The following is a 27852-nucleotide window of genomic DNA, read 5'->3' as shown; positions in this document are numbered from 1 at the left end:
CGTTTGATGCCATAACTATGGGAACTCTCGTCGAAACGTATGAACTCAAAATCGAAAGTAGTGTGTAGTGTTATTTCGGGTGCCATTGAGTTTCTCAACCAATTCGATAAACGTAGCCTTAAAACCTTCAAAATAGACAGTAACCACTAATGGAAACAAATAATTCTGAACGATATATTGCGATGAAGGTGAAACCTTTCATCAGTACGTTAAACATGTCTCAAATTTTAAACAAACACATATACAAAATTTTAACTGATTTATATATGGATCACGTTGCATTGGATAGTGCATAGACAGTTTCTGATCCGGCTGATATTTTTTAAGGAAAGAGAAATCGTTACACCTGATCACTGAGTAGAGATATGACTAGCTGATATCAGTTCTGATGATTGTTATACAAAATTAACCATGTGAAAAATTCGTTTACATCTTCGATATAAACCATTATTCTAAAATCAACGAGAATGTTAAAACCACGAAGTAGTTTTAATAACAAACGCTCCGTTTAGCTGTTATTTATAAGCCTCCAACTAGTAAATATAGTCAAGCCCTTTTTCCCCTCAACATCTATTCCATTTATTTAGATATAACTTGCGAGAAAAAAAACTTTAAATATAATGAAATCATAATCTCAAACCTGTTCAATCCATTATTGTAAACAAAAAAATCTCCTTAAGGTATTTAAACATAATCGAAAGAAGTGAAATGTGACTACCAAGATACAAAGCAAGATACAAACGACATACAAATAGGAAGAGCATTCACATCACAATAAATAGAAGGAATTCAGCAAATGACCAATTTCTTACGAATGTTATGAAATGATAAATCCACAATTTTATATCCAAGTATATCGAAACTATTAGATTACGTATGACATTAGACTTTTTTAATTTCCTCTGAACTTTTTTTTATTAACATCAATTATAAGTAGAAGAGAAAATAAATTCTTGAAAAAAAATCAGTAATGGAAGAACACGACGAAGAACAAAATTATAGCGAAACAATAAAGACAGATTGAAATAATGTAGAAAACTAGAAATAATATCAATGTAGAACAGACAGAACTTGTCACAGCCAATTGTAAATATAATCCCACAGTAGGCCACTGCAACAGATTCGCAGAGAAACAGAAACAGACGTCTGCGTGGCAAATACAAACAACACACATTGTACTTATCGAACTTGAGTTAGTCTATTTTCGTTACCTAGTTTATTCAATTGAATTTATATGCATGAAAGTAGCATGGAAAGCCTATTGTATATACTGTTATATAGTTTTAAATAAAAAAAAGTATTGAAAATTTAATTAGGCGTTATTATGGGAAAGAAAATGTCCTTCTATCAGATGCCCTCTTCACGGGCAATCGAAACTAACCAAACTTGCGTAGTTTAATCAAAGTTTTTTTTTACCTAATTTCCGAGTATTGATCACCCAAAAGTTTGAAAACTTGATTTGTGCAGATGCCCAGCGTGTTGGGAGTATTCTAGATCAGCGGTTCTCAACCTGGGGTACATGTACCCCTGGGGGTGCCTTCGCTGGCCCTAGGGGGTACCTCGGACACAAATGCGTAATGGCGGAAGTATTACAATTCCAATCAAAACTCATTGATATAGTTTTGATAATTGTGTATTTTTATTTCAAAAATTTATATTGTACATAATATGCAATGCGATCAATAAATCCCAATTGAATTCTGCCTTCCACAACCAGCACAATGTATGTATTAAGGGCTGTGAAACTAAAGATCGAATGAGCAAAACGTCGAATGAACAAAATGATTTTTTTTTTTCACTAATGCTCGGTTGCTTCGTTGTAAGAGGATTAGAAGCATCCTTCTACGCATCTCGGAAACCTTCTTAAAAGCAGCTTGAAGGCCTTCTTACAAGAGGCTCGGAAGCCTCCTGGGCACTTCAGAAGCCTCCTTTCAAGTGATTAGGTTGCCTCAAGTGATTAGGTTCAAGAGGCTCGTAAGCCTTCTTTTAAGAGGCTCGGAAGCCTCGTTTTAAGAGGCATGGAAACCTCCTTTCAAGAGATGCGGTAGCCTCCTTTCAAGAGGCTCGAAAGCCTTTTTCAGAGGTTCAGATGCCTCCTTTCAAGTGGCTGAAAAGCCTCTTTCCAAGAAGCTCAAGCCTATTTTCAAGACGATCGGAAGCCTCCTTTCAAGAGGCTCAAAAATCCCTTTTAAGAGGCCCAAAAGCTTTTCAAGACGCTCGGAAGCCTTCCTTTCAAGAAGCTCAAAAGACTTCTTTTCTAGAGGCTCGAAAGCATGCTTTTCTAGAGACTCAAATGCCTCCTTTCCATATCTTTCAAGAGGCTCGGAAGCCTCCTTCCAATATCTTTTCAAGAGGTTCGGAAGCCTCTTTTGAAGAGGCTCAGAAGCCTACTTTCAAGAGGCTCAGAAGTCTTCTTTTAAGAGGCTCAAAACCCTCCTTCCAGGCTCTCCTTCCAAGAGACTCAGAAGCCTACTTTCAAGAGGCTCAAAGCCTCCTTCTAAGAGGCTCGGAAGCGTCCTTTCAAGAGGCTCAAGCCTCCTTTCAAGAGGCTCAAAATCTCTTTCAAGAGACTCAAAAGCCTCCCTCTAAGAGGCTCTAAAGTGTCCTTTCAAGAGGCTCGGAAGCCTTCTTTCAAGAGGCTCGGAAGGCTTACAAGAGGCTCAGAAGCCTCCTTTCAAGAGGCTCAAAATCCCCCTTTTCTAGAGGCTCGGAAGCTTCCTTTCAATATCCTTTCAAGAGGCCCAGAAGCCTCCTTTTAAGAGGCTCAGAAGTCTACTTTCAATAGACTCAAAAGCTTCCTTCCAGACTTATAAGCCTTCTTTCAAGAGGCTCCTATCAAGAGGCTCGGAAGTCTCCTTTCAACATCCTTTTAAGAGGCTGGGAAGCTTTCTTCCAAAAGGCTCGGAAGCCTTCTTTCAAGAGGCTCGGAAGCCTCTTTTCAAGATGTTTGGGAGTCTCCTTTCAAGATCCTTTCAAGAGGCTCAAAAACCTTCTTCCAGGCTCAGAAGCCTCCTTTCAATAGGCTCAAAAGCCTCCTTCCAAAAGGCTCGGAAGGCTGCTTTCAAGAGGGTAGGAAGCCACATTTCAGGAGACTTAAAAGCATCCTTTCAAGAGGCCCAAAAGCCTCCTTCTAAGAGGCTCGGAAGCGTCCTTTCAAGAGGCTCAGATGCCTCCTCCTTTCAAGAGGCTCAGAAGGCTTCTTTCGAGAGACTCGGAAGCCTTCTTTCAAGAGGCTCGCAAACCCCCATTCAAGAGGCTCAGAATCCTTCTTTCAAAAGGCTTGGAAGCGTCGTTTTAAGCTGCAAAGGAAGCCTCCTTTTTAGTGGCTCAAAAACCGCCTTCAAGAGGCTCGGAAGCCTCTCTACAAGATGCTCAGAAGCCTCTAATGAAGAGGCGCGGAAGAATACTTCAAAGGGATACAAAAGCTCAAAGGAGCTTCCCTTCAAAGGGCTTGGTAATATTTTTTCAAAATAATTGGAAGCCTAATTTCGAGAGGGGGTACCTCAATGAATGCAAAAGTTCCAAGGGGTACCTCTCAAGAAAAAGGTTGAGAACCGCTGTTCTAGATAGATGCTTTTCCTTAAGCTACGAAGGACAACCGACGTCCTCCGCAATCTAACTGGTACTGATGAGCCCAAATTCCCAACACTAGGCACATAGTCCAGCATTGGCAATCTTCTTTCAGAACTACCTCTCCCCTCTTCCACGGATATCGAAATTCAGCAGGCATTGCAATTTATCCCATCATTCGATCTTCTGAGCAAAGATACTGATGATATGCTGGGATATCGATCTTAGTTATCTATCTGCTCAGTAAACAAAGTGCAATGTTCGCCATGGAGAAAAGTTTTTTCACTGCTTTTGTTGTAGCAACGCCTTCGCAACGTGAACAAACCCCGAACCGCGCTGGCTATCAGGATCATCATCAAATGCTCAAATGATTATATCTTTCCAGATTTCTCTTTGATTAGGGATAATATCTTTGCGCAAGCAAAGATGATATCCTGTGCTCAGATGATATTGCAATGCCTGAAATTCAGTCAATTCATTTAAAAATAAGGATATTCTTATTAATTATTAATACAATTTTTCAGAAACTCCTAAGAACGCAAAGACAAAACTGTAACGCTTTTGAATCTGAAAAAGAAAAAAAGACAGGAACGCCGTCTTCGACCAGAGGTCGTACAGACTCAACACTTAACACCTAGCAAGAGACAACGGACAGGACACATAACACCCAGTGGACCAGTGGAAATTTTTTCGATCACGAAAAGTTTCCCCCTTACCGGGGCGGGAATCGAACCCACACTCCATAGCACAAACGTCTAGACGATTGACGTTGCTAACCGCACGGCCACGAAGCCCACTGTTTCTGTTTCCGATTTTGGAACCGGTCTTATAAGCGTTTTGTAGATAGTCAGATCCGAATTTCTTTGCTGGTATCGTTATCGGAGGTCACCAGTAAGCCCAAGTACACGAATTCTTCAACCACCTCGATTTCGTCACCACCAATACAAACTCGTGGTGGGTGACTTACGTTGTCCTCTCTTGAGCCTCTTCCTATCATGTACTTCGTCTTCGACGTGTTGATGACCAGTCCAATTCGTTTAGCTTCGCTTTTCAGTCTGATGTAGGCTTCTTCAAGAGACGCTGCGCCAAGCTGTTCTTCCGTTGAGAGTTCCACTTCCAGCAGCTGCGCGTTGTCTTGGGCTAGTCTACCGTCTTGTAGCCGCCCAATGTTTAGCCGCGGCGGACACCATCGAGAGTTTTGAGCGCTGCGCTGCGGTAAGTGTGTACGTTCGTGATCTCGGAGATTAGAACGTGGTCGATTTGGGTTTCCGTTGCTTGATTAGGTGATTTCCATGTGGCCTTGTGGATATTCTTGCAGGGGAAGAAAGTGCTTAGGATTACCATTCCATGCAATGTTTATGCATCGTTGGCCGTTGTCGTTCGATGCGGTATGCAGACTATCCCGTCCTATGACCGGTCTATGCATTTCCTCCCTTCCTACCTGAGCGAGCGTTCATGTCGCCGATGACGATGTTGACGTCCCGCAGTGGGCATCCATCGTATGTCTGCTCCAGCTGTGCATAGAACGCTTCTTTCTCGTCGTCGAATCTCCCTTCGTGTGGGCAGTGCACGTTGATGATGCTATAGTTTAAGAAACGACCTTTTATCCTCAGCTTGCATATCCTTGCGTTGATTGGCTGCCACCCAATCACGCGTAGGCACATCTTGTCCAGCACTATGAAGCCGGTTCCCAGCTCGATGGTGGTGCCATAGCATTGCACATTGGGCCACGGAGCGGAGCTAGCCCGACAAAATACCTTGGAGCTTAGGGGATGCGTAATTTTGAGTTGGTGTCTTCAGAAGAGTGTCGTATTTTGAAAAAATATGAAGCCCAGCGTCGAGCATTAGTTCAAATTTTCGCCGCATAGGTGGCGCTGCGATACAAACTTCTTTGTTTTACGGTTTAGAGCTTTGGTGTCTTCGGCAAAGTTGTAGAACGTGGAAAAATAACTGTAGCTGCCGAAGACACCTAAGCTGTATACCTTCTATTTGCAGAGATATAGTAAAAATTGTAAAATTTCATCTCTTTTTCGTTTTTTTTTGACTATTTTAGAAAAATGTAAAAAATAACATATTAAAACCTAGTAGTCTGTCACAGTCGATAGTGCTCATGGTTTATGCAAGTGTGTTTGATATTTCATCAAGTTAAAAGAGAAATATTGACCTGAATATTGAAACATATCATGTTTTTTGGTATCAAATATATTAAATAGTTTTAAAGTTTGGTATAAAAGTAGCATTAGTGGGTCAAAGCAAACAATTCATGGCTAACCAAGAAAACGAGTTTGGAAACACAATGCACTTCAGTTGTCTTCTATTACCTTTCCCAGACTTCAACTTTCATTGGACAACGTGACATATGAAGGAAAAAATAATAAAAATGGCTAATCTACAAACACTTATGCAAATGCGTTTTATTTGGTCACTTCAATAGTTGTTGCACTGATTCTGGGAAGAAATCTCTGGCCGTTTGAGGAAACTGTTTTCTTATGGTCATCACGGGGTCAGAGGTCAGCAAAAGTCGATCAAACACATCTTTAATATTCGCCAGACGACTGAATTTCCTTGAATGGTGCTCCCGGAATTTTCGAATAGATTTATTCCTTCGTTCTTGCGCCTCTTCCGAAAGAAGTCCAACTGGAACTTCACTGTGACTGATTATGGATGATCCATGAACTAAAATCCTGTGCACTGTAGGAGAGAGCGGATAAAAATCGTAAAAACTTACGAATAACGCTCGAGTCTCCTCTGCATAGCTTTCAAAGGCCTCTACGTTAATTTCCAGCTTGGAAGATAGTGTACAGAGAATTGTCGAAAATCTGTGTATAATATCTTCTTCTATTCCTGTAATTTTGGCGGTTATTTCGGGATCTTGAAAAAATCGACGGGCTGTGTTTCCGTCATTTGTGTTACCTGGTGAAAAATATTGGATATGATTAAATAAAACTATCTGTAAAAAAAACAAACAAAATTTACCTCCTGATGGTAAGGGCTCGCTTATTCGCAAACCAATTTTTCTGAATTCTTCTTTTATTTTCCCTTTTCTTTCCTTGAAGATTTCATTGCCTTTATTTATCCGCCATTTTTTCAAAGGGATTCTGTATGCAACATTCAGCAGCAGCTCCATACTCCTTATATAAGCATGCAGAACAGGAATAATCTCGAGTTTGTTCGGATCGTTAGATATTTGTCCTCTATCGGCATTACTCAACGCTTTCCCTGACGCTCCACATAGGTTACATGCCTGCGAGCTTGTTCCGGTTATACTGCTTATTACCTTCCCATCAACCATGCTTAGAACCAGGTTCGAAGATGCGGTAATTTGAACTCCATTAATAGAGAACTGAGTTGGCTTCAATTGCCTTATCTGCACCCTCATGCTCTCTACCTCTTGCTGAGTTATGCTTGCCGTTTCCTTTTGAAAGATCATTTTGACTGGTCGGCACAAATTAACCGAAGATGGACGTTGTTCCATACAATTTCACGTTCGCCGGAAACCGGGGAAAAGTAAATCCGCAAAGGTACTAAACAAACCAAAAAAATGTGCGAGTCGTTGTACGATATGATATCATTATCAACTTCCTCTGAAAACGTCATTTTATAACGTGAGTGATTACTGGACCCATCGCATCCCCATTTCATAAGAACTGAAAATTCTCCCTGCTCATGAATGTGTGAATCAATATTCACTGCCATGAAAAGACGCTGTACCGTATGGTCGACTAGGTTCTGAAGAGGAACTTCTGCGCATGATGGTCGAATTGAAATATCTAGAAAATATTTTAAAAATTACATAAAACTATTGAAATAATTAAAATGTTTGTTTTCCCTACCAGGTGGATAACAAGTAATTTTGTTAGCCCGGATGTCATTATATGGTGGAAAAATGTCATACCCTTTAACAAGCGTCATGTTTCGTATGTTCTGATATTGTTGTTTTGTGAGATCATTTTCACACAAAAATCGCAAAGCATCATCGACAGAAAATCGTTGTACTTTCCGATCCTCATTCATTTGCGCAAGATTTTTGAAAAAAAACTGCTTTTTCCGGAAATGAAAGGATGTGCTCGACAACCCATGCAAAAGAACGACGGCCATCGTTTCTTAATGCTGAAAGTGTGGCTGAAATCAATTCATCAGTTGTGTATGCATCTCTCAAGACTTTGAGTTTACGAAGTCTAGTTCTCTGACCAGCATCATCAAACGTCTTGGTCGTCCGGCTGTTTTTTCTGAGATATTGTTGGGAAAATCGAATTTTGAGTCTAGCCATTTTAAATGTTTACGATAGAACAAAACGTTCATACGATGACTTTTGGCGTAACGTACATCGAAAGATGCTTTCAGCTTACGTAGCGATTTCATGAGGTTTTTTCACATGCTTGCCCTTTAGACGCATTAACTTTTCTTGCCACATACGAAGCTACATTATCCAGCGACTGCTTCTTGAGAAACAACTCGACAATTGTTCGTATGGTGATACTGGATACTGATATACTAATTATTGTATGATATGTATAAACTGATTAAAATAACATACCTTGAGCCATATCGATTATCGGATAAAATAAAAAAAAACACATTCGCTATAATTTTTAACAAGAAAAGCTCAATTAATGAAGATGAATTGTTTTGATTTTGAAATCTCACCTGCATAACCCTCGGTAAATATGTATACTAAGATCAACAGCATACGCTTTGCCTACTACGATTCTTAATCGATATGTTGTGGCAAAGATTTGCAGAACACGTTACCGTGCATCGATTATTAACATAAACCATAATTGGGTTGTTTAGGGGTATATATGTTTTATTCTGAATCTGCATAAAAAACTGAGCCTTATTTAAATTTATATGGGACTAAAAAATTGTTCTTATGCTGCATGGGTCAACTTTCATTAACTTTCATTATATGAATGTTTGTGTCATTCTATCGATTGAAATGGCTTATTGTTTGCTGTATAAACATGTAAATAAAAGGTTTACAAACAAAATAAAAATTTGTTGGAGATCAGCTTTGCATGCTCTTTATGTTAGACTATAAAAAATCACAAATTTTTTTTGCTAAACAACCCAATTGAACATCCTAGTAGTAGGACTGAATTTCTCGTAAACAAATATATATGACTAAAAATGTCAATCATGTTATGCGTTTAGATTGCATTAACTCATTGAAATCGAATGTTTAATCTTTATCCGATGATTTGTAGCTCAATGTGTTTTGTTACTCGATAAAAATATGGACTACTCTGATCGGTTCCTTTATCTTAATATGATAGTTTAATGTTTCGAATTCAATAACTTACCTAACTCTATGATACTTTTATACCAAGTTACAGTAAAAACAATTCAAGCATGGACCATAACCATAATCAGTTGTGTAAATCAGTTAGTTCTGTCGCGTGTGATTAGTTTTTTTTTACAATTTTGGGTAAAATAATGCGAGAAATATAAAAATCAATGAAATTTTACAATTTTAACTATATCTCAGCAATTTAAAGACATAGAGCTTAGGTGTCTTCGGCAACTACAGTTATTTTTCCACACTCTGCAACTTTGCCGAAGACATCGAGGCTTTAAAACGTAAAATAAAAAAGTTTGTATCGCAGCGCCACCTATGCGACGAAAATTTGAACTAATGCTCGACGCTGAGCTTTTCAAAACACGACACTCTTCAGAAGAAACCAACTCAAAATAACGCATCCCCTAGGCTCTAAGGTATTTGGTCGGGCTAGCTCCGCCCGTGGCCCATTGTGCATTGGTAGAAGGTAGCCGCTATATGCCCGCTTTTCCACACTTTCTGTCCTGTCCAGCAGATTTCCTGCAGCGCTACGACGTCGAAGTTACTTACTTACTTATGGGTCCTGTACACCACCGGTGGTTCAAAGGGCCGACTTGAAAGATCTCCATCCTGAGCGATGTCCAGCTATCGCTTTAACCTGTTGCCAGGTTAGATTTCGGTCGACTTCTTTTATTTCTTCATTGAGGATTCACCGCCATGAGCCTCTGGGTCTGCTCTGCTGCGATGTCCCGCTGGGTTCCAGTCTAATGCTTGTTTACAGATTTCGTTTCCGCCCCTACGTAGATTGTGGCCGACCCAGTCCCACTTCTGAACCCGAATTTCTGTTGCTATCGGCCTCTGGTGACAACGACGATGGAGCTCGTTGTTTGAGATCGCAGACCGCTGACATCTGATGATGAACACCTGCAGCCGTTAAGTGTTCTCCACTGATACACACCATCATGTTTCGCTAGCGTATAACAGCACAGATTTCACGTTAAAGATAAAAATTCGTATTTTGGTGCGTTCACTTATCTGCCTGTTTTTCCAGATATTTCTTAAAATCGCAAAGGCAGCCCTTGCTATCTTGATCCATGCGTCTATGTCGATCTTGGTACCGCCGTCTGACGTCATTTGGCTACCGATATATTGAAAGCTTTCAACATTCTCCACTGATTGCCCGGCTACTATGAAACTGGAAGGGATTACCGTGTTTACATTCAACGATTTGGTTTTGTTGACGTTGATGACTAAACATCCCGAAGAGGAGCGCTCGGCAAGGTCGTTGAGCTTACTCTGCATATCAGAGCGCCGTTGAGCGAGGAATGCAACGTCATCAGCCAATTCGAAGTCGTTTAGGTGCGCCGTGGTTATAGGCTGCCATAGCAGCCCGCGGTTTGTTTCACGGTCTATCGCACCTACCAGAATCTCGTCGATTACGATGTGGAAGTTGCGTCGAAGTTGTAGGGATGTAATTCATGTTTGTTTTTTTTTTGTGTAGAGGAGAAAGTTCCGCTACCGACTCTGCTCACCTAAGATTTTCTTAAGTGTCGTAACGCTATTGACAAACGTGTAACGTCCTTTGGAAGTTTCGGAAGGATGTAGTTGACGTAGCGACTATGAAAGGCAGTGTCCTACTTCCGAGGTAGAAGCCGAACTTTTGCTGTGTCATCAAGACTTCGTAAGTCGTTTGCAAAAAAAAATCGTAAAGCGGTTGAAATATTTTTTAAAGTGGTGCCATTCTCCGAATCAAAATAAAACTCGCCGATTTGTTTGTCGACAATGACTCTAATTCTTGATCTGCATTTCTTGCTTACCTTTGATATGTATGTGAATGAACGACTAACTGCTGGAGAAGCTGGGTCATCAGCAGAATCTCTTCTTGGAGTTGCTCGTTGTTTATTCTCGCCATCCTTCGGGTTCTGTTCTGGAGCTCTTGAAATTGCAGAACTTTCCTCGTCGCCAATTGAAGTGTTCTTCTTCTACTTGCAGGAAATTAATAACAATTTGTAGAAAGATGACAATTAGGTTTATTCTGATTGACAGTTGCACATCGAATGAAATTTCTTTTTTATTCATCACAGTCAGTGATTGCTGCGATTACAGAATAATACATCTAATTGCTGGGATAAAAGATGAGGCAATTAACTTTCAACCTAGCTTTCAACTAGCAACGTTTGATGTTGCACTTTGCTTGAACATCCTTAAATTTCCATACAAACTTCTGTCTCGGATTTTGAAGCCGCGTAACAAAGTTTCAAAACTTCTTTCACCAGGGGTCAACAAAGTCCCCAGAACTTGAATAATTTTAGGGTTCATCTTGAAGCACGATCTAGCGCAGTGAATTATAAAAAAGGTTGAGGACCGCTGGCGCTGAACCGTGTACATCATTCACTACCTCGCGCGCTACTGTTTTCTCGTCCTATACGCGTAAAGTGTGTCGTTTATTGTTTAATTTATTTCTAGTCGACTATATGTGTGTCTCGTCGTGATAAACAGTGGCAATAAACATGAACTATGTTATGTTATGTTAGTTATTAAGCGATAAACGTTGTTCGGCATATCGATGTTGTGAATCAACATTCCAAAGCAATATCATCAGCCACAGTCATTTGCTAATTTGACCTGTTGCCTATTGAAAGGCGCATCACCGATATATTTAAAGTACAGTCGCATTGCGTAGCATTGAACTGGTATCGAATATGCTGTTAACGACATGGAGGCTTGTCGAGTTTGTTCAAATCCACAGAATGCTGGTAGGACTGTAACATGCAGTGGGACATGTGGCATGTTATTCCATCATACTTGTGTTGGACTCTCTAAGTCGCATCATGCATCATGGTCGGCAAACGTTGGACTGTACTGGTTCTGCGAAGCCTGTCGACTGAATTACGACCCAGCAGTTTACGACCGAGAAAAAACGATTATAAAAGCACTACGGGAGTTGTTAATAAGAACAGACTCTATGGACACACGCCTTGGTAATTACGGGGAGAATCTACGCAAAATCAACAAAACACTCTACGGCAGACACCGCAGCAACAGAAGCAAGTGAATGTAAATCAGTCCTTAGACCAAACATCTTTCCAACGTAATTTGGATTTGCTGAATTTTGACGACACAAACGATCCTATCCAACGCTCCAGGTCCATCTTTTTGCCTTTCTCGTATACAAAGTATACGTAAAGGCTATATGTTCGCTCCAAAAACGAACTTTTCATAGGAGGCCCGGAGACCCATAGTGTTATATACCGATCGACTCAGCTCGACGAATTGGAGTGATGTCTGTGTGTGTGTATGTGTGTGTATGTGTGTGTGTATGTGTGTGTGTGCGCAAAAAGTCTAGCTCACTTTTTGGGCACATATCCTCAACCGATTTGCTCGCAACAAGTTGCATTCGACGCATCATCCTGTCCCATTGTTTCCTATTGGAAATTGACCCGATCGGACTATGGGCTTAGAAGTTATGGCCAAAATACTTTTTTTCATAAAAAAGCACATTAAAAAGTCTAGCTCACTTTTTGGGCACTTATTCTCAACCGATTTGCTCGCAACAAGTTGCATTCGACGCAGAATACTATCCCATTATTTCCTATTGAAAACTGACCCGATCGGACTATGGGCTTAGAAGTTATGGCCAAAATACTTTTTTTCATAAAAAAACACATTAAAAAGTCTAGCTCACTTTTTGGGAACTTATTCTCAACCGATTTGCTCGCAACAAGTTGCATTCGACGCAGAATACTATCCCATTATTTCCTATTGAAAACTGACCCGATCGGACTATGGGCTTAGAAGTTATGGCCAAAATACTTTTTTTCATAAAAAAACACATTAAAAAGTCTAGCTCACTTTTTGGGAACTTATCCTCAACCGATTTGCTCTCAACAAGTTTCATTCGACGCAGAATCCTATCTCATTGTTTCCTATTGAAAATTGACCCAATCGGACTATGGGCTCAGAAGTTATGGCCAAAATATTTTTTTTCATAAAAAGCATGTTAAAAGTCTAGCTCACTTTTTGGGCCCTCCTCAACCGATTTGCATTCGACGCAGAATCCTATCCCATTGTTTCTTATTGAAAATTGGCCCGATCGGACTATGGGCTTAGAAGTTATGGCCAAAATTCTTTTTTTTTTTTTTAAAAGCACATTAAAAAGTCTAGCTCGCTTTTTGGGAATTTATTCTCAACCGATTTGCTCGCAACAAGTTGCATTCGACGCAGAATCCTGTCCCATTGTTTCCCATTGAAAATTGACCCGATCGGACTATGGGCTTAGAAGTTATGACCAAAATTTTTTTTGCCTTTCTTGTATACAAAGTATAGGGGTGACTGGGTAGACTTGATCCCCTTTTCTGATTTCCGATGTATCACAGCTAAAAATAAATAAACATACGCGATTTCCACACTGACTCTCTAAGAAATATAGTACTTAACTTTACTGATGTATGACAGTTCTTAAAATATTGTTGTTATTGATACATAATCGATTTTTTAGAGTGCTGTCAAAAGTCTACTTTTAAAATATTCGGGGGAAATTGATCCCTCTTCAAGAGCTTGCTTTGTTAAAATTAGAAAGGTGCCCTCAGATTTTTAAAATATTTTTCCTTCAAAACACGCGCAATTTTCGAATTGCTGTGCGTATACATTAACGATTTTTGTTATTGAATTCGACAGCACATATTATTTTTAAATTTGGGGAGACTTAATCCTCTTTCTATGATATCTACCCAATACATAATGTTTGTCAACCTTCATCAAATCTGTCAAATCTACAAAAAATCAGAAGCCTGAGAACAGATTTATATTTTTTTAATTTTTTTCGCCAAATTTTTGTTAGGATGACTAATGGGGGATCAAATGTCCCCATATTGAGGCAATAACTTCAAATCAAAATATCCTAAAACTTTGATGGAATGTTGACATTTCCACCAGTACAAATCATTAAGCACATTTATGGCTTTGTGCTGTGAAAAAAACGAAAGCATTTGGTCATTGTCATGAAAAGTTATTCAAATTTTGCGTGGCCAATGAAAAAATATTTAGGAAGGTCAAAACATACAAACCGCCCTGCAGAATAAATAAGGTTGTCAAACCAAAAAATAACTCACCACATAAAGGTCATTTGTCTAGAGGACCTATACTAAAAAATACGCTAAAACAAAACTACTTTAGTTCTCGATAAAACAGGTGGTAATCAAGTCTCCCTGGAGATCAAGGCTCCCCACCTTCCCCTACTTAAAGGCTATATGTTCGCTCCAAAAATGAACTTTTTATAGGAGGCCCGTAGACTCATAGTGTTATATACCGATCGACTCAGCTCGACGAATTAAAGTGATGTCTGTGTGTGTATGTGTGTGCGCAAAATAATCTCACTGATTTTTCATGCACTTATCCTTAACCATTTCATTTCTTAGTCATTTATCCTCAACCGATTTTCTCGCAACAAGTTGCATTCGACGCGGAATCTTGTCCCATTGTTTCGTATCGAAAACCGGCCCAGTCGGACTATGGGCTTCGGAGTTATGGCCAGTTTTTACAAGAAAAATTCTTTTTCTCTATTTAGGCACTTACTCTCGGCCGATTCGACGCAGAATCATGTCCCATTGTTTCCTATTAAAAATTGGCCGGATCGGACTATGGGCTCAGAAGTTATGGCCAAAATACTTTTTTTTTCATACCGAAAGTGCGAAGAAATTACTCACTCACAAGAAACGAGAAAGGCACTATCACCGCTAGGTGGATTAATCTGGGTTTTTTTTTTTTGAAGTACTGAATGAAATAAACTCAACAGTTGCCCAGAATTCAGAAAAGTTCATTGTGGGGTCAAATAAACGGTTGCAGATTCTCACCAAGAAACCATCTTCAAGTTCAAGCGGCCAAGTTTATGCCAAAGCTTCAACTCCCGCTACATCATCACGTCATCCGAAAATATCAACCACCGACATCAACAAACCACCGCGCACTGAAATCGCTTTCCAAGGAAACAATACGCAGTCGGCAAACAGTAATGTTCAGCAACTTAGCAGCGTGGGTCCGCGTTCCGGACCGTTAAATGTAGCGAAACTGGTACAATGCGCACCCGATATGAATGACTTTTACGTTACTCCATTCACGCCGGATCAAAGGAAGAGGATATCAAGCTCTACGTTCAGGAAATATCTAACGTCGATATCTCTTCGATTAGAGTGGTCAAACTGGTGCCTCGTGGGAAGAACCTGGACGACCTCTCATTCGTATCCTTCAAAGTTTCTGTCGATAAAGCTGTTTCGGAAATGATTGGAGATCCGTGGTACTGGCCAGAAGGCGTTACTGTTCGAGCATTTGAGCATAACCAAAAAAACAAATCACCCATTCATCGTCAAACGCAGTTGTAGAAGGTGAGAATCGTCCTCTACGTACATCCATCGATTCGTATTCACATCAGCTTCATTGTCAACCGGAATGCAACATATCCCACCGCCTTAAGGAAGCCCCAATTCCTCTCAACGCAGTCGTGCCCTCTGCCAGCGAACAACAGCCATTCCGGTCCTGCGCTTGAGTTGGAAAACGGGGTCTTCCGAAACCCGGTTATAGGCAAGTACCGTTGCATATTCAATTCCACTGTACCTGAAGATCCTTCAAATTCCAGCGTAATTATCTCATCAAACTGCCAGGATGATAGCTCTGTCCGAACAACTTCCACCAATCACACAAATTATCAACCGGAATGCAAGTATTATCATCCATCTGTTTCTGCTGTGCCTGATTGTGTACCAGTTTTCAGCACAAGATGTGAAGATGAGACGACAACCAACCAACCAGCTACAACATACCATAAACGAACACCATCGGATAACCTATTGGCACTGTACTATCAAAATGTACGCGGATTACGAACAAAATTGGACGAATTACGGACGCTGCTATCAAGCTGTGACTACGATGTATTAGTATTTACCGAAACTTGACTCCGGGATGACATCTGCAACTCTGAGATATCATCAGATTACTGTTTCTTCCGTTGTGATCGTTTCAAATTTTCAAATTTTCAAATTTTCTCGAGAAGGAGGAGTGTTAATTGCCATAAAAAACAATCTGAATTGTATTTCGGTCTCGTTATCAGATTGCGATCAACTTGAACAAGTCGTTGTTCACATCATGGTTTCTACGCATTCAATATTCGTGAGTTGTATATATCTACGTCCAAACGCAAGTCCCCGTTTGTACTGGACGCATTCCAATGTAATTGTTAGCATTCTTGGTCAACTCCAAGATCAAGATATTTTGATTGTGCTAGGTGATTACAATCTCCCGCACCTTAAGTGGAAGCTTGACGAAGATCTCGGAGCATATCTTCCTACTAACGCCAGTTCCGAACAAGAATTAGCACTTCTTGAATCATTGCCTGCTCATGGACTGATTCAAGTAAATTATGTCACGAACCTGAATGGACGCTTGTTAGATTTAGCTCTAATCAATGCCTTCGACGTTATTGATATAATTGAACCTACACAGCCATTACTGCCGATGGATCCTCATCACAAGCCATTCGTCATATCGACTCACAGTTGTGGCAACATAGTGAATAGTCCACAACAACAAAATGTAATTATTCAGATGGACTTTAAGCGCGCTGATTTCCAAGCATTGAATAATGCTATAGCTTCTATCGACTGGTCTCAGTATTTTAATGGTAATACTGTCGATGCGAATACAGCATTTTTTATGAACAGCTTTCTGAAATATTGAACTGTCATATCCCTACCAATGTTGAGTTCAATGGAGTGACTGCCGAAACGAAAGCTGAAGCCGCAAGCCTTTTCGCCGTCTTCTTTCGGCGAGTTTACAATGAAGAACAACCAAATATTCACCCTGGATGTTTTCAACACGTACCTACCTATGATCTGAACTTTCCCGTTTTGAGTTTTACCATAGTCGATGTGCAAAAAGCATTAGCAGAAGTAGACGCTTCCATAGGGCCTGGTGTAGGCGGTTTGGCACAATTGTTCCTCAAAAACTGTGCCTCGTCATTAGCTTACCCAGTAGCTTGCCTTTTCAATCAGTCACTCACTGACAGGGTTTTTCCCAGTATTTGGAAAACAGCTAGAATAGTACCAATACACAAAGCTGGAAGTCTTTATCGTGTTAATAACTATCGTGGAATATCAATCCTTTGTTCCTCGGAAAAATTATGGAAACTATGGTTCGAAGCCTACTCTACAGAACAACCAAACACATGATATCTTTTAATCAACATGGTTTCATGGAGCATCGATCAACTACAACAAACCTCATGTGTTATATCAATGTGCTGATTAAAAAAATAGAAATGAGAAAACAGGTCGACTCTGTCTATGTTGACTTTTCTAAGGCATTCGATGTCGTTCCGCATAACAATGCTATAGAAAAGTTTAAACACATGGGATTACCCGATCATATTGTCGAATGGCTGCGTTCATACCTGACAAATCGAAAAGCATTTGTGAGTATCAATGCAAATTGCTCCCAAGAATTTGGAATACCATCTGGCGTGCCGCAAGGGAGTGTGCTCGGACCTCTTATTTTTATCCTGTTTGTGAATGATGTGTGCTTCCGGATTAAGTCGCCTAAACAAATGTTTGCAGATGACCTTAAATTCTACAGAGTCGTTTCGTCTGCTATCGACTGCCTTGCCTTGCAAAGCGATATTAACGAGCTCGTACTATGGTGTATTGAGAACGGAATGAAAATGAACGAAAATAAATGTAAAATTATTTCGTTCACTCGTCGTCATAATGTGATCAACCATATATACAGCATTGGCAGTAACTCTTTGGAACGCGTAAGCTCTATCCAAGACCTGAGAATCACTTTCGACTCAAAGCTACGCTTCAACGATCACATTTCATCCATGACTACCAAAGCATTTTCCGTGTTAGGATTCATTCGCAGACACACTTCAGCATTCTCGGACATTTACACTCTGAAATCACTTTTTTGTATGCTGGTTCGTAGCCTCCTGGAGTATGCAGTCCCGATCTGGGCTCCCTACCATACGGTACACGTCATACGCAAAGAGCGGATACAAAAACAGTTCATACGATTTGCCTTACGCCAGCTGCCATGAAATGATCCGGAGAACTTACCGGAATATCGATCGAGATGTATGCTGATAAATTTGGAGACGCTATCGGCCCGGAGAAAGAAAATTCAACGGTTGTTTGTATTTGATGTGTTGGAGGGAAATATCGACTGTCCGGAACTTCTACAAGAGATTAATATTAATGTCCCACCTCGCACGCTCCGTAATCCGCCAACAATCAGTGTGCCATATCATGGAACCAGCTACGGTCAGTGCAGCTCCTTCAGCTCATGCTTAAGAGCATACAACGATGTAAGCTGTCTGCACGTCCTTGGTATGTCGAAAAAGAGTTTTAAATTTAAGATAAAATATGTAGAATAAGAATAGTCTGTACGATTTTTGACGTAGGACTTACGTCTCTCTTTACTATACCGGTTGTCATTTCAAAATATTCAAATCGACCGCGTTACGCTGTGTTGAAAGATGTTAACCGTTAATAGCGTTCGTCTCAGTGGACGAATTTCTGCGGTAAGCTCCTCAATCGACAGATTTCAAGTATGCCTTTCATGTCCATGCTTGATAAGGCCCGAAAAACTTGTTTCAATTGGCATGAAACTGTTTTCAATGAAAAACATTGAGATCAAGGGAACCTATAAATATGGGTACCGCATCATTCTTGCATCATTCCATTACCACGTTCTGATTGGTGCAGATACTAGCGAATGAGCAGCCGCTGGGTCTGCCGAGAAGCCATAAAATAGCGCAACGCGATTTTTTCCTTTCATTCTGACCGGGACAAGCGAAGCAATCGCATCATCGATTGAACAGCACTCACACTTTTTAGCAGGGAATGAAGTCATCGAAGTCACCATCATCATCCGAAACCTAGCCAGTACAGCAGCAGTCCACCCTACAGACCCGACAAAGCAGCAATGCTGAGCAGATACCGGCAGCAGCAGCAGAGTCGAGCCGAGACCGGCCGGCATCGGTGATGAGCCGAGACAGGCTGAAGAAAAGCCACTTGATGCAGCATGTACAGTAGCCGTTCGATAACTGCAAAATGTTTACTTTTCAGTTAACGAATGCCGTTCGATAACTGCAATGCATTCTAGACGTCAAACGGTTGTCAATCGACGTCAGATGCAATAAAAGTGCATCTAAATGTGCAGCGTAATGCAGCTGTCATTGAGTTTGACATCAGTTTGAAGTTTAGCGGTCCGATAACTGCAAAACTGTTGCAACTATCGAATTGCAGTTAAAAAGCATTGCAGTTAAATGACTTGCAGTTATCGAACGTCTACTGTATGTCCAAAAAACAAACGGTTCTTCAGAGAGCAGATGATGAAGATCAATATCAAAGCTTTCAATCCCCTTCGGGATAGAAATTGCAGGGTTGTTACGGAGATCCTGAAATATTTTCCGCGCCAAATCCGCGCCGACTAAAATCAAATCCACGCCATTTCCTCGCGACATGAAAATCCATTTTGCGCCAAATCCGCGCGACCCAAAACTAAATTCTAAGCAAATACACGTTAAATATCAATGCATTGATCAATGGAATATTGACATTGATAAAAAAATATGTAGAAAAACATTGTTTGATACTGACCGCACACAAAGCGAACGTGACTGAATGATCGTCCCTTGTTATTTATTTATTCAGACTAAGGCCGAAGTGGCCTGTGCGGTATATAAGAGTTTTCTCCATTCGGCTCGGTCCATGGCTACACGTCGCCAACCACGCAGTCTACGGAGGGTCCGCAAGTCATCTTCCACCTGATCGATCCACCTTGCCCGCTGTGCACCTCGCCTTCTTGTGCCCGTCGGATCGTTGTCGAGAACCATTTTCACCGGGTTACTGTCCGACATTCTGGCTACGTGCCCGGCCCATCGCAGTCGTCCGATTTTCGCGGTGTGAACGATGGATGATTCTCCCAACAGCTGATGCAATTCGTGGTTCATTCGCCTCCTCCACGTACCGTCCGCCATCTGCACCCCACCATAGATGGTACGCAGCACTTTCCTTTCGAAAACTCCAAGTGCGCGTTGGTCCTCCATGAGCATCGTCCAGGTCTCGTGTCCGTAGAGGACTACCGGTCTAATCAGCGTTTTGTAGATTGTCAGTTTGGTACGGCGGCGAACTCTATTCGATCGGAGCGTCTTGCGGAGTCCAAAGTACGTACGATTTCCAGCCACTATGCGTCTCCGAATTTCTCTGCTGGTGTCATTTTCGGCAGTCACCAGTGAGCCCAAGTACCACCTCGATTTCGTCACCACCGATGCAAACTCGCGGTGGGTGGCTCACATTGTCTTCTCTTGAACCTCTTCCTATCATGTACTTCGTCTTCGACGTGTTGATGACTAGTCCGATCCGCTTAGCTTCCCTCTTCAGTCTGATGTAGGCTTCCTCCATCTTCTCAAAGTTACGTGCCATAATATCTATGTCGTCGGCGAAACCAAATAGCTGGACGGACTTATTGAAAATTGTACCACTCGTGTTAATCCCTGCTCTTCGTATTACACCTTCCAAAGCGATGTTGAATAGCAAACACGAAAGACCATCACCTTGCCGTAACCCTCTGCGGGTTTCAAAGGGACTCGAGAATGCCCTGAAACTCGAACTACGCACATCACCCGATCCATCGTCGCTTTGATCAACCGTGTCAGTTTATCCGGAAAACCGTGTTCGTGCATTAGCTGCCATAGCTGGTCCCGATCGATTGTATCATATGCGGCTTTGAAGTCGATGAATAGATGATGTGTGGGCACGTTGTATTCGCGGCTTTTCTGCAGTACTTGGCGAATGGAAAACACCTGGTCCCTGATGGAGCGTTCGCCCATGAAGCCCGCCTGGTACTGCCCCACGAGCTCCCTTGCAATTGGTGCTAGTCGACGGCATAAAATTTGGGAGAGTACCTTGTAGGCGGCGTTCATTAATGTGATTGCGCGGTTGCTGCTACAATCCAGCTTATCGCCCTTTTGTAGATGGGACACACGACACCTTCCATCCACTCCTGCGGCAAAACTTACTCCTCCCAAATCTTGGTAATGACCCAGTGCAGCGCTCTAGCCAGTGCCTCACCACCGTGTTTAAATAGCTCTCCTGGTAGTTGGTCAACCCCAGGGGCTTTGTTGTTCTTGAGCCGGCCAATCTCCTCCTGGAGATCCGGAGCCGGTAGAATTATGTCCTGCGCGCGTTCTCCCAGGTCCATCACCATACCGCCATCTTCGTCTGCCACATCGCCATTCAGGTGTTCTTCGTAGTGCTGCCGCCACCTTTGGATCACCTCACGCTCGTTCGTAAGAAGGTTCCCGTTTATGTCCTTACACATATCGGGCTGTGGCACGTGGCCCTTACGTGAACGGTTTAACTTCTCATAGAACTTTCGTGTGTTATTAGCGCGGTACAGTTGCTCCGTTTCTTCACGGTCTCGATCTTCCTGCTGGCGCTTTTTCCTCCGGAAAATCGAGTTTTGTCTGTTCCGCGCCTGTTTATATCGTGCCTCGTTCGCCCTCGTGCGGTGTTGCAGCAATCTCGCCCATGCTGCATTCTTCTCTTCCACTAACTGCTCACATTCGCCGTCATACCAGTCGTTTCTCTGATCCGGGGGCACCGTGCCAAGTGCAGCGGTTGCGGTGCTACCAATGGCGGATCGAATATCTCTCCAGCCATCTTCAAGAGATGCTGCGCCTAGCTGCTCGTCCCTTGTTATGAATTCTAAATCTTATCACCCGAAATCCCATGTCCGGGTGTTTCCTTCCTTCTACTACTAACAATGTTGTCTCAGAAAAGAACTGCAATTCTAAGCTCGCTTGCCCGGCTTATTGGCCTGTATCAAGCGAAAGTCCCGTTAAGAAATAGACGCCAGCAGCGAGCAACAAGCGTAAAAAAGAAGAAGCCCTTCTCGAACGCGTTGATGATGATGACGCTTTGGCTGACAAAGAAGCGGGAAACAAGACACTAGCTGATTGGCCCGCCAATTGGGAAGCAGAGAAGATTCATAATTAAGTAGTATAAAAGAAAAGTGCATTCGCTCGCAGAGCATTCAGTCTTTTTTATACCATCACTAGAAATTCGCGGTTATTTGAAAAGATCGTTTTCTTACTTTTTGCACTTAGCCGAAGCAAACAGCCTTTTCCAGGCTCTAAGAGTTAAAAATAATGTTTTCCTTCAGTCGCTATCGCACGAATTAGAAGCCCTTCAGTGGAAGGGCTGAGATACAGTCTACATCCCCTGCTGAGCCAACTTGAGGTTTATTTCAGGCAGTCCTTCAGTGGGAAGGTTGCCACTGTCGAGGCTAATATTTCGTGACCGGACAGATACTCCCTGAATTTTTTGATGATTTTGTTCAAGGTAGATTTGATTTCTGTGTCGGTTTGATGAGAAGATTTTGCCAAGGAATGGTATGCAACGCCGATTATTTATCCAAAATAGTTGATGTGAGAAATTTGGACATATTATGTATCTTTAAGGCATGGTCAAGTCAAGTCCTACGTCCACTTAGCGGTTATGTCACAGACATTACCCACTGTTCGTTTTTTTATATCAAAGACAAATACAAATACAAATAAATACCCAGCAAAAATAATATTACTTTGACACAACAGCGAATATTTCTTTGATTTTGTTTAGTGAAATATTGTCACCTTCCTATTTCTCGACAAACTGAAGTTGAGTATACTTTTTTGGTAAAAATAACTATCCTCTTCTTCTTCTTCTTATTGGCATTACATTCCCACACTGGAACAGAGCTGCCTCGCAGCTTAGAGTCATGTACAACAAACGTGATTTTTCCGTTGGTTGTGCATTTTACAACGGTTAAGTTAATTTTAATTAAAAGATCACTGTACGATTGATTTTGCTTCAATTTCTTTATACTTGTTTAGCACTAGTTTTCGGAGTACCGGTTTCTGAGTTATGCATTTCTGAAGGCCGTAAATCTGAAGCAGTAAATTCGAACTAAATAAATTTTGATTGATTGCTAGCTTTATTCGACTTGTGATTCTTAAATCATCATTAAGTATAAATTAAAAATTGAAATTCATCCTCCCCGGTTCGGAAACTTTCCACCAGTACCACGTGCTTCTCGCTTCAAACGATAATTCACCATTCTGCCACTGCTGCGATCTGTCCTTACATGATCCATCGGTTCACTTCCATGTACGTGGCGCTGGGTTCTAGCTTGGAGACGCTGCGAATTAGAGAAATTGTGTATTGGGATTTGCAATCATGCTTTTCAGGACGTTACTGTCGGCTTCAGACCACCGATTGAACATTCACCGAAGGAAACTCGTGGGGTACATCCTCGGGTATATCCTCCGGGAGCTGCCTAACGATCTGTTGATTAAAGGCCTTAGCTTGAGAAACGATCAACACTTTTTATCATTAGATTATATTTACTCTTCGGAACGATGGCATAGATGGTGGGTTTGGAAATCCACTTGGCGGAGATGGCGGTTGCGGCATTTGTGGCATTTGAGGACTTCTTTTAAACTGAAAAAAGAAACACTTAGTCAAGCACAAACACCGATCAGCTAAAAAATGGAACACGTTACCCTTTGATCTGCTTCGGTGGGTGTTGCGGTTGTCGTATCCAGCAAAACCAACGCCACTGAAAACAGCGCGAAGCACAAACTCAAACGACTCATTTCCACAGTTGTAATGAGCTTAGCCATTGCTTTGTGTTTTTATACGAGAGTGAATATAAGATTGAAATTAACGATTATTTCGCCACCTTATTAGTGACGTTCGGTTTATTACCGTGTCAACGTATATTAGCGGATGATTGATATTAATTATAACACAGTAATTGGAAAAGTGACCGGAACTGGCACATTATTTCCCTATCTGAGGTTTGTTTCTGAGAGAATGGGATTGACATTTCCTGGTCGAATGTTTTCGTTTTCAGTTCAGTTGTTCCAGGTTGTAGTTGAAATAAAATGAAAAATTAACATACTGAAGATCATTCATACTCAGGAAATAATAAATAACTAAAATGAGTTTTATCACTCATAGACGAACTGTAAACCAGGTATTATGATCAAGAAAGAAAAAAAAAAGATTTTCTTCGACGAACCTGGAAAAGTTTGTTTCGTTTTGCATGTCTTCGTCTTCATCAATGGCTACACGGTGCAACTGAAAATGCATTTCCAGAGTTATTAATAGAAAACTTTTGTATGCCGGCAAACTGCATGAACAAATGCATCTTGTATGGCAAGTATTAAATTGGAAACACATATGTCCAGAGAGCCGAGGATGTTTCCCACCTGAAAATATCTTAGGCCGGACCGAGAATCGAACTCGCCATCTCCGGATTGACAATCCTATGCCTTTGCTCGCAAGGCTAACTGGAGACTCCGTGTGCGTTATTCATATTATCAACAAATGAAATGTTGACAAGAGAGCCGAATTTTTGTTAAATGCAAGCTCATAATCTAAACACGGTAAAAAACTGATAATACACCACGTTGGTGTTGTTTGTCAAGCCATCTTTTATCATGCATTTAACATCAGTCGGCAGCATGTCTGTCGAGCTACAACAAATGTACATTGTTATTTTATAAGGGCGAAAGCTGCAAACATTAACTTGCTCTTGCCAATTTCTCAATTATCAGAACTAATTACCATTGGGATGTCACCGTTTTGCAAACCAAATAAATTTCTAAAAATTGGATTTATTATTTTTATGGGCAAAATTTCGCAGAAAAAACGTCACATTTGAAACTCGATTTAATTGGTATATACTACACGAATGGAAATGTTTACAAGCGGTGGAGCTTATAAACTTACTGTAACGCTTGACAGACATATTAGGCAGTCATTGTGGTCTGATAAGGGAAGTATGCCAGATAGCTAGTCATCGTGATTATTTTTTGTGTGGCGCCGTACAACTCATTGATAAATGATACTGATAACGAAGATGTGCAATGGAGCTGCGGGAACCAGGTGCGATGCACTAGTTATGTTATAATCATTAGTCTGTCAGACTTATACTTGAATTTAAACTGGAATTTTTTAAATCAATCTACATATAGGGTAAATGATCCAATACTGAAGGAACTAATCACGTTCCAATAATATTCATTTCCCAGAATATCGAATTTAATTCCACTTACCTTTGATATGTATCTGAAGGCAGTCCGCTTCTTTTTTAATAAGAAAATGCTTCCGTCGTCAAAGAAATTGTAGTTAAAACACAAAATTATAACTCTAATTGTAGGAAAAGTGTTCCAACAGTAGCGATATTTTTTAATCTGCGTTCCTAAAGTTGCGAATCCCATTGTTTTTTACGAAACTCGGGACTATAGAAACACTACCGCAGCAATTAGTTCCAAGCGAAAAATATTATATTGAGGATATTTACCAATTTAGAAGAGCTAGCAAAGAAGTTTTTGGTTTGGTTCGGGGACTGACAGATTCATTAATAGTGTGACAGTGTGGTTTGCTGCGTTTGATTTGTAAATGTTGAGTATGCCATACTACCGCATCTATAGGAACACCTCCGACTATCGCAACTTTCACCCTAGCATGAGTATTCATAGCCTAAGAACTTCAAACGGATGTCATCTCTATGGACTTGACTAAGGTATTACTTAAAATAAACATTTTATAATAATCGCATCACACTACAAAGTTATTTAATATTATTATTATTTATTTGGGACACATCACACTGGAAGGGTGCATTCGTGTCTGAGCTTCTGCATTATAGGTATTATGATGATCTCGTCTCTCGTCGTTCTCCTATTCCATTACTGTACTTTTTTTGCTTGTACTTCATTTTGCGTTTCCTTGAGTTTCTTCTTCTGTTCTCATACTCTAGCGCTGGCTGTACCTCATCAGCTGTGTCCCGTAGGACAGGGCCGACGACGAAGCTCTCCTCCAGCATTATAGATTACCTGAAAAGAGATTATGCGCGGCAGTATTTTCTTGGATTAAGGAACACCAGTTCTCGGACATCTTGCCCCACAGTGCCAGCCATTGTCGAGACTACTACACGATCGCTTCCAGAATTACCAGCAACAGCCGGAACTGGGGAAAGACTTTGTAAAGTATTATCGATTCCTGCGTTGTTGCTTCGCTCCTTAGAAATTTTAAACAGTTTGTTGTATAGATCAATTTCACGTAAGGAGTTTAACATTCTCGTCGAGTTTTCTTCGCTGTTTTCCAGAGCGTCACGTATTGTACCGATGTCGTATTTTCGTCGTGCTTTGTCAACCTTTCTGCACTCAAGGATCAAATGCTTCACGTCCAATCTGCCCTTGTTGGCTAGTCGATCAGCTTCGGAGTTACCGTTGTAACGACAAAGTGTTGACCGACATGGGCTTTCCTAGGAATCCCAGTTCTAGCATACAGCAATCAGTTTGCCGCAGTACCTCTTCTCAAGAAAAAGGGAGATTTCTACGCTCTGGTATTAAATTAAGGCACCACTCAAACATTATCTCTAGCCTTCCAAACAGTAGTGAACGGAGTATGAGAAGTATGGGTCCCGCAAAGTGAGATGGGTCACTCCTCGGCGATATGGTTCGCACTTAGGTTTGCGGTCCATACAATGAGCTGAAATACGGGAATGAAATCTTCGGATCGGGTTGTAACTGGCATAAGTTTCCGTTTCGGATCTGCACAGCAGATATTCCTGCATTGTAGATTCCTTTGTTCTCCATACGTTTTCGGGACTGAGATGAGACAAACTATAAGGCTCTTTTGTGAAGGCAAGCCAGTTAGACCAGCCGACTGCATGTCAGATTAGTGTTTGGAAATTTTGAGGAAAACTTTTATTAAATTAAATTCGTTTTTGGGTAGCTTTTCCTTCAACGAAGGGTTTTTCTTTTGGTTTTTGAAAGCCCCAAGTGCCACGGAGGTTTTGCGATGACTGATCTGCAGTTCTTCGTCAAGGTGGTTACCAGCATCCGGTGAATGCATGAGGAGGCCCTTGAGACTCATCATAGTAGGACTGCGACCTATGATCATCTCACGACTGACTCAAGCTCTCGAATCGACAGTCCTATGCAAGTGACCCACCGGGAGCATCCGAGTTATTCGCATCTCACGACACCCTTAGACTCCCGCTCCGACGGTCGCACTAAGCTGTCTGACCCGTTCCCATACCGCTCTTAGCACAATCTCGCCCTCTCCGAATCTTCGACGTGGAGGCGTCGAAGTTCGCCGTATCGTCTGTGCCAAAAAAGCATCGTGTTCTCCAGCTCTCCTATGTAGTGAGTGACGAATATTGGTGGTGGTTTAGGTTACTGATTCTCTCCGTGAGTGATTAACGTGTGGACTCTTCGAGACAATCGTCGTTGAGTTGGACTGAGACGGGTTTCTTTCGTTTTCGATTATCGATGAGCCAGCTTGGACGCCACCTTCTCCGAGTTGACTTGCAACACATTCCACGAATCGTATGTGTTGATTGTGGCCCCCTAGATACTCGACAACGTCGCTTGCAGCCAAACTCGTCGTTATTTCGGCAGATGAAGCTACATCGAACGGCAACCATCGTACGTAGTAGAAAAATAATACTTGCAAGTAAGTTAGTTAGATTCCTTTGAGCTCAAAGTAGTAAAATCCCCCAAACCAAGAAAATTGTAAAACATATGTAGGAAATGTTAAGCATGCTGCCTTTCTGAAATTGATATTCAATCCTCTTAGTTTTTTTAAATTTAATATCTATATATCTTTTTCATGATATTTTTTCCCCTGTTTGTTACTTGGTTCGCTTGCCTCTGGGTTGGACAGGAACAATCGAGTGTTTGAGCCACTTAGTAAACTCGCCCTAGAACAGAGTCTTATAGCCGGACCTGTAGATAGCGTCAGCAGCCTCTCTAACCCGAGAGTGTCACTTAAGCTGCTGTATGTTGTAAGCACAACACAAACGTTTCACCGTTAAATCCGGCATGTCCGGGGATCCAACAGAATCGTATTGGTTTGCTTTGAACTATACACCAAAATTCATGTGAGCTC

At 41.3% G+C, this 27852-nt stretch overlaps 1 protein-coding gene across 2 annotated transcripts; it reads right to left on the bottom strand.

Moving 5' to 3' along the window:
• Nucleotides 1-22798: 22798 nt before the first annotated feature.
• Nucleotides 22799-23595, bottom strand: LOC134225446 (uncharacterized). Of its 2 annotated transcripts, none has more exons than XR_009983246.1 (4): nt 23448-23595; nt 23293-23385; nt 23141-23229; nt 22799-23083 (listed from the first exon to the last, which is right to left on the bottom strand). XR_009983246.1 is itself a non-coding variant. In XM_062705528.1 (4 exons), the coding sequence occupies exons 1-4, from the start codon at nt 23565-23567 to the stop codon at nt 22934-22936; spliced, it is 420 nt and encodes a 139-aa protein (XP_062561512.1). In that variant the 5' UTR covers nt 23568-23595; the 3' UTR covers nt 22799-22933. The 2 variants fall into 2 exon arrangements, 1 of the variants encoding a protein (XP_062561512.1); XM_062705528.1 differs by having other exon boundaries at nt 23173-23229.
• Nucleotides 23596-27852: the final 4257 nt, after the last annotated feature.

This window comes from Armigeres subalbatus, chromosome 3 (assembly GCF_024139115.2).
Source record: "Armigeres subalbatus isolate Guangzhou_Male chromosome 3, GZ_Asu_2, whole genome shotgun sequence".
NCBI lineage: Eukaryota > Metazoa > Arthropoda > Insecta > Diptera > Culicidae > Armigeres > Armigeres subalbatus.
This window is presented reverse-complemented; position numbering and strand designations above follow the sequence as displayed.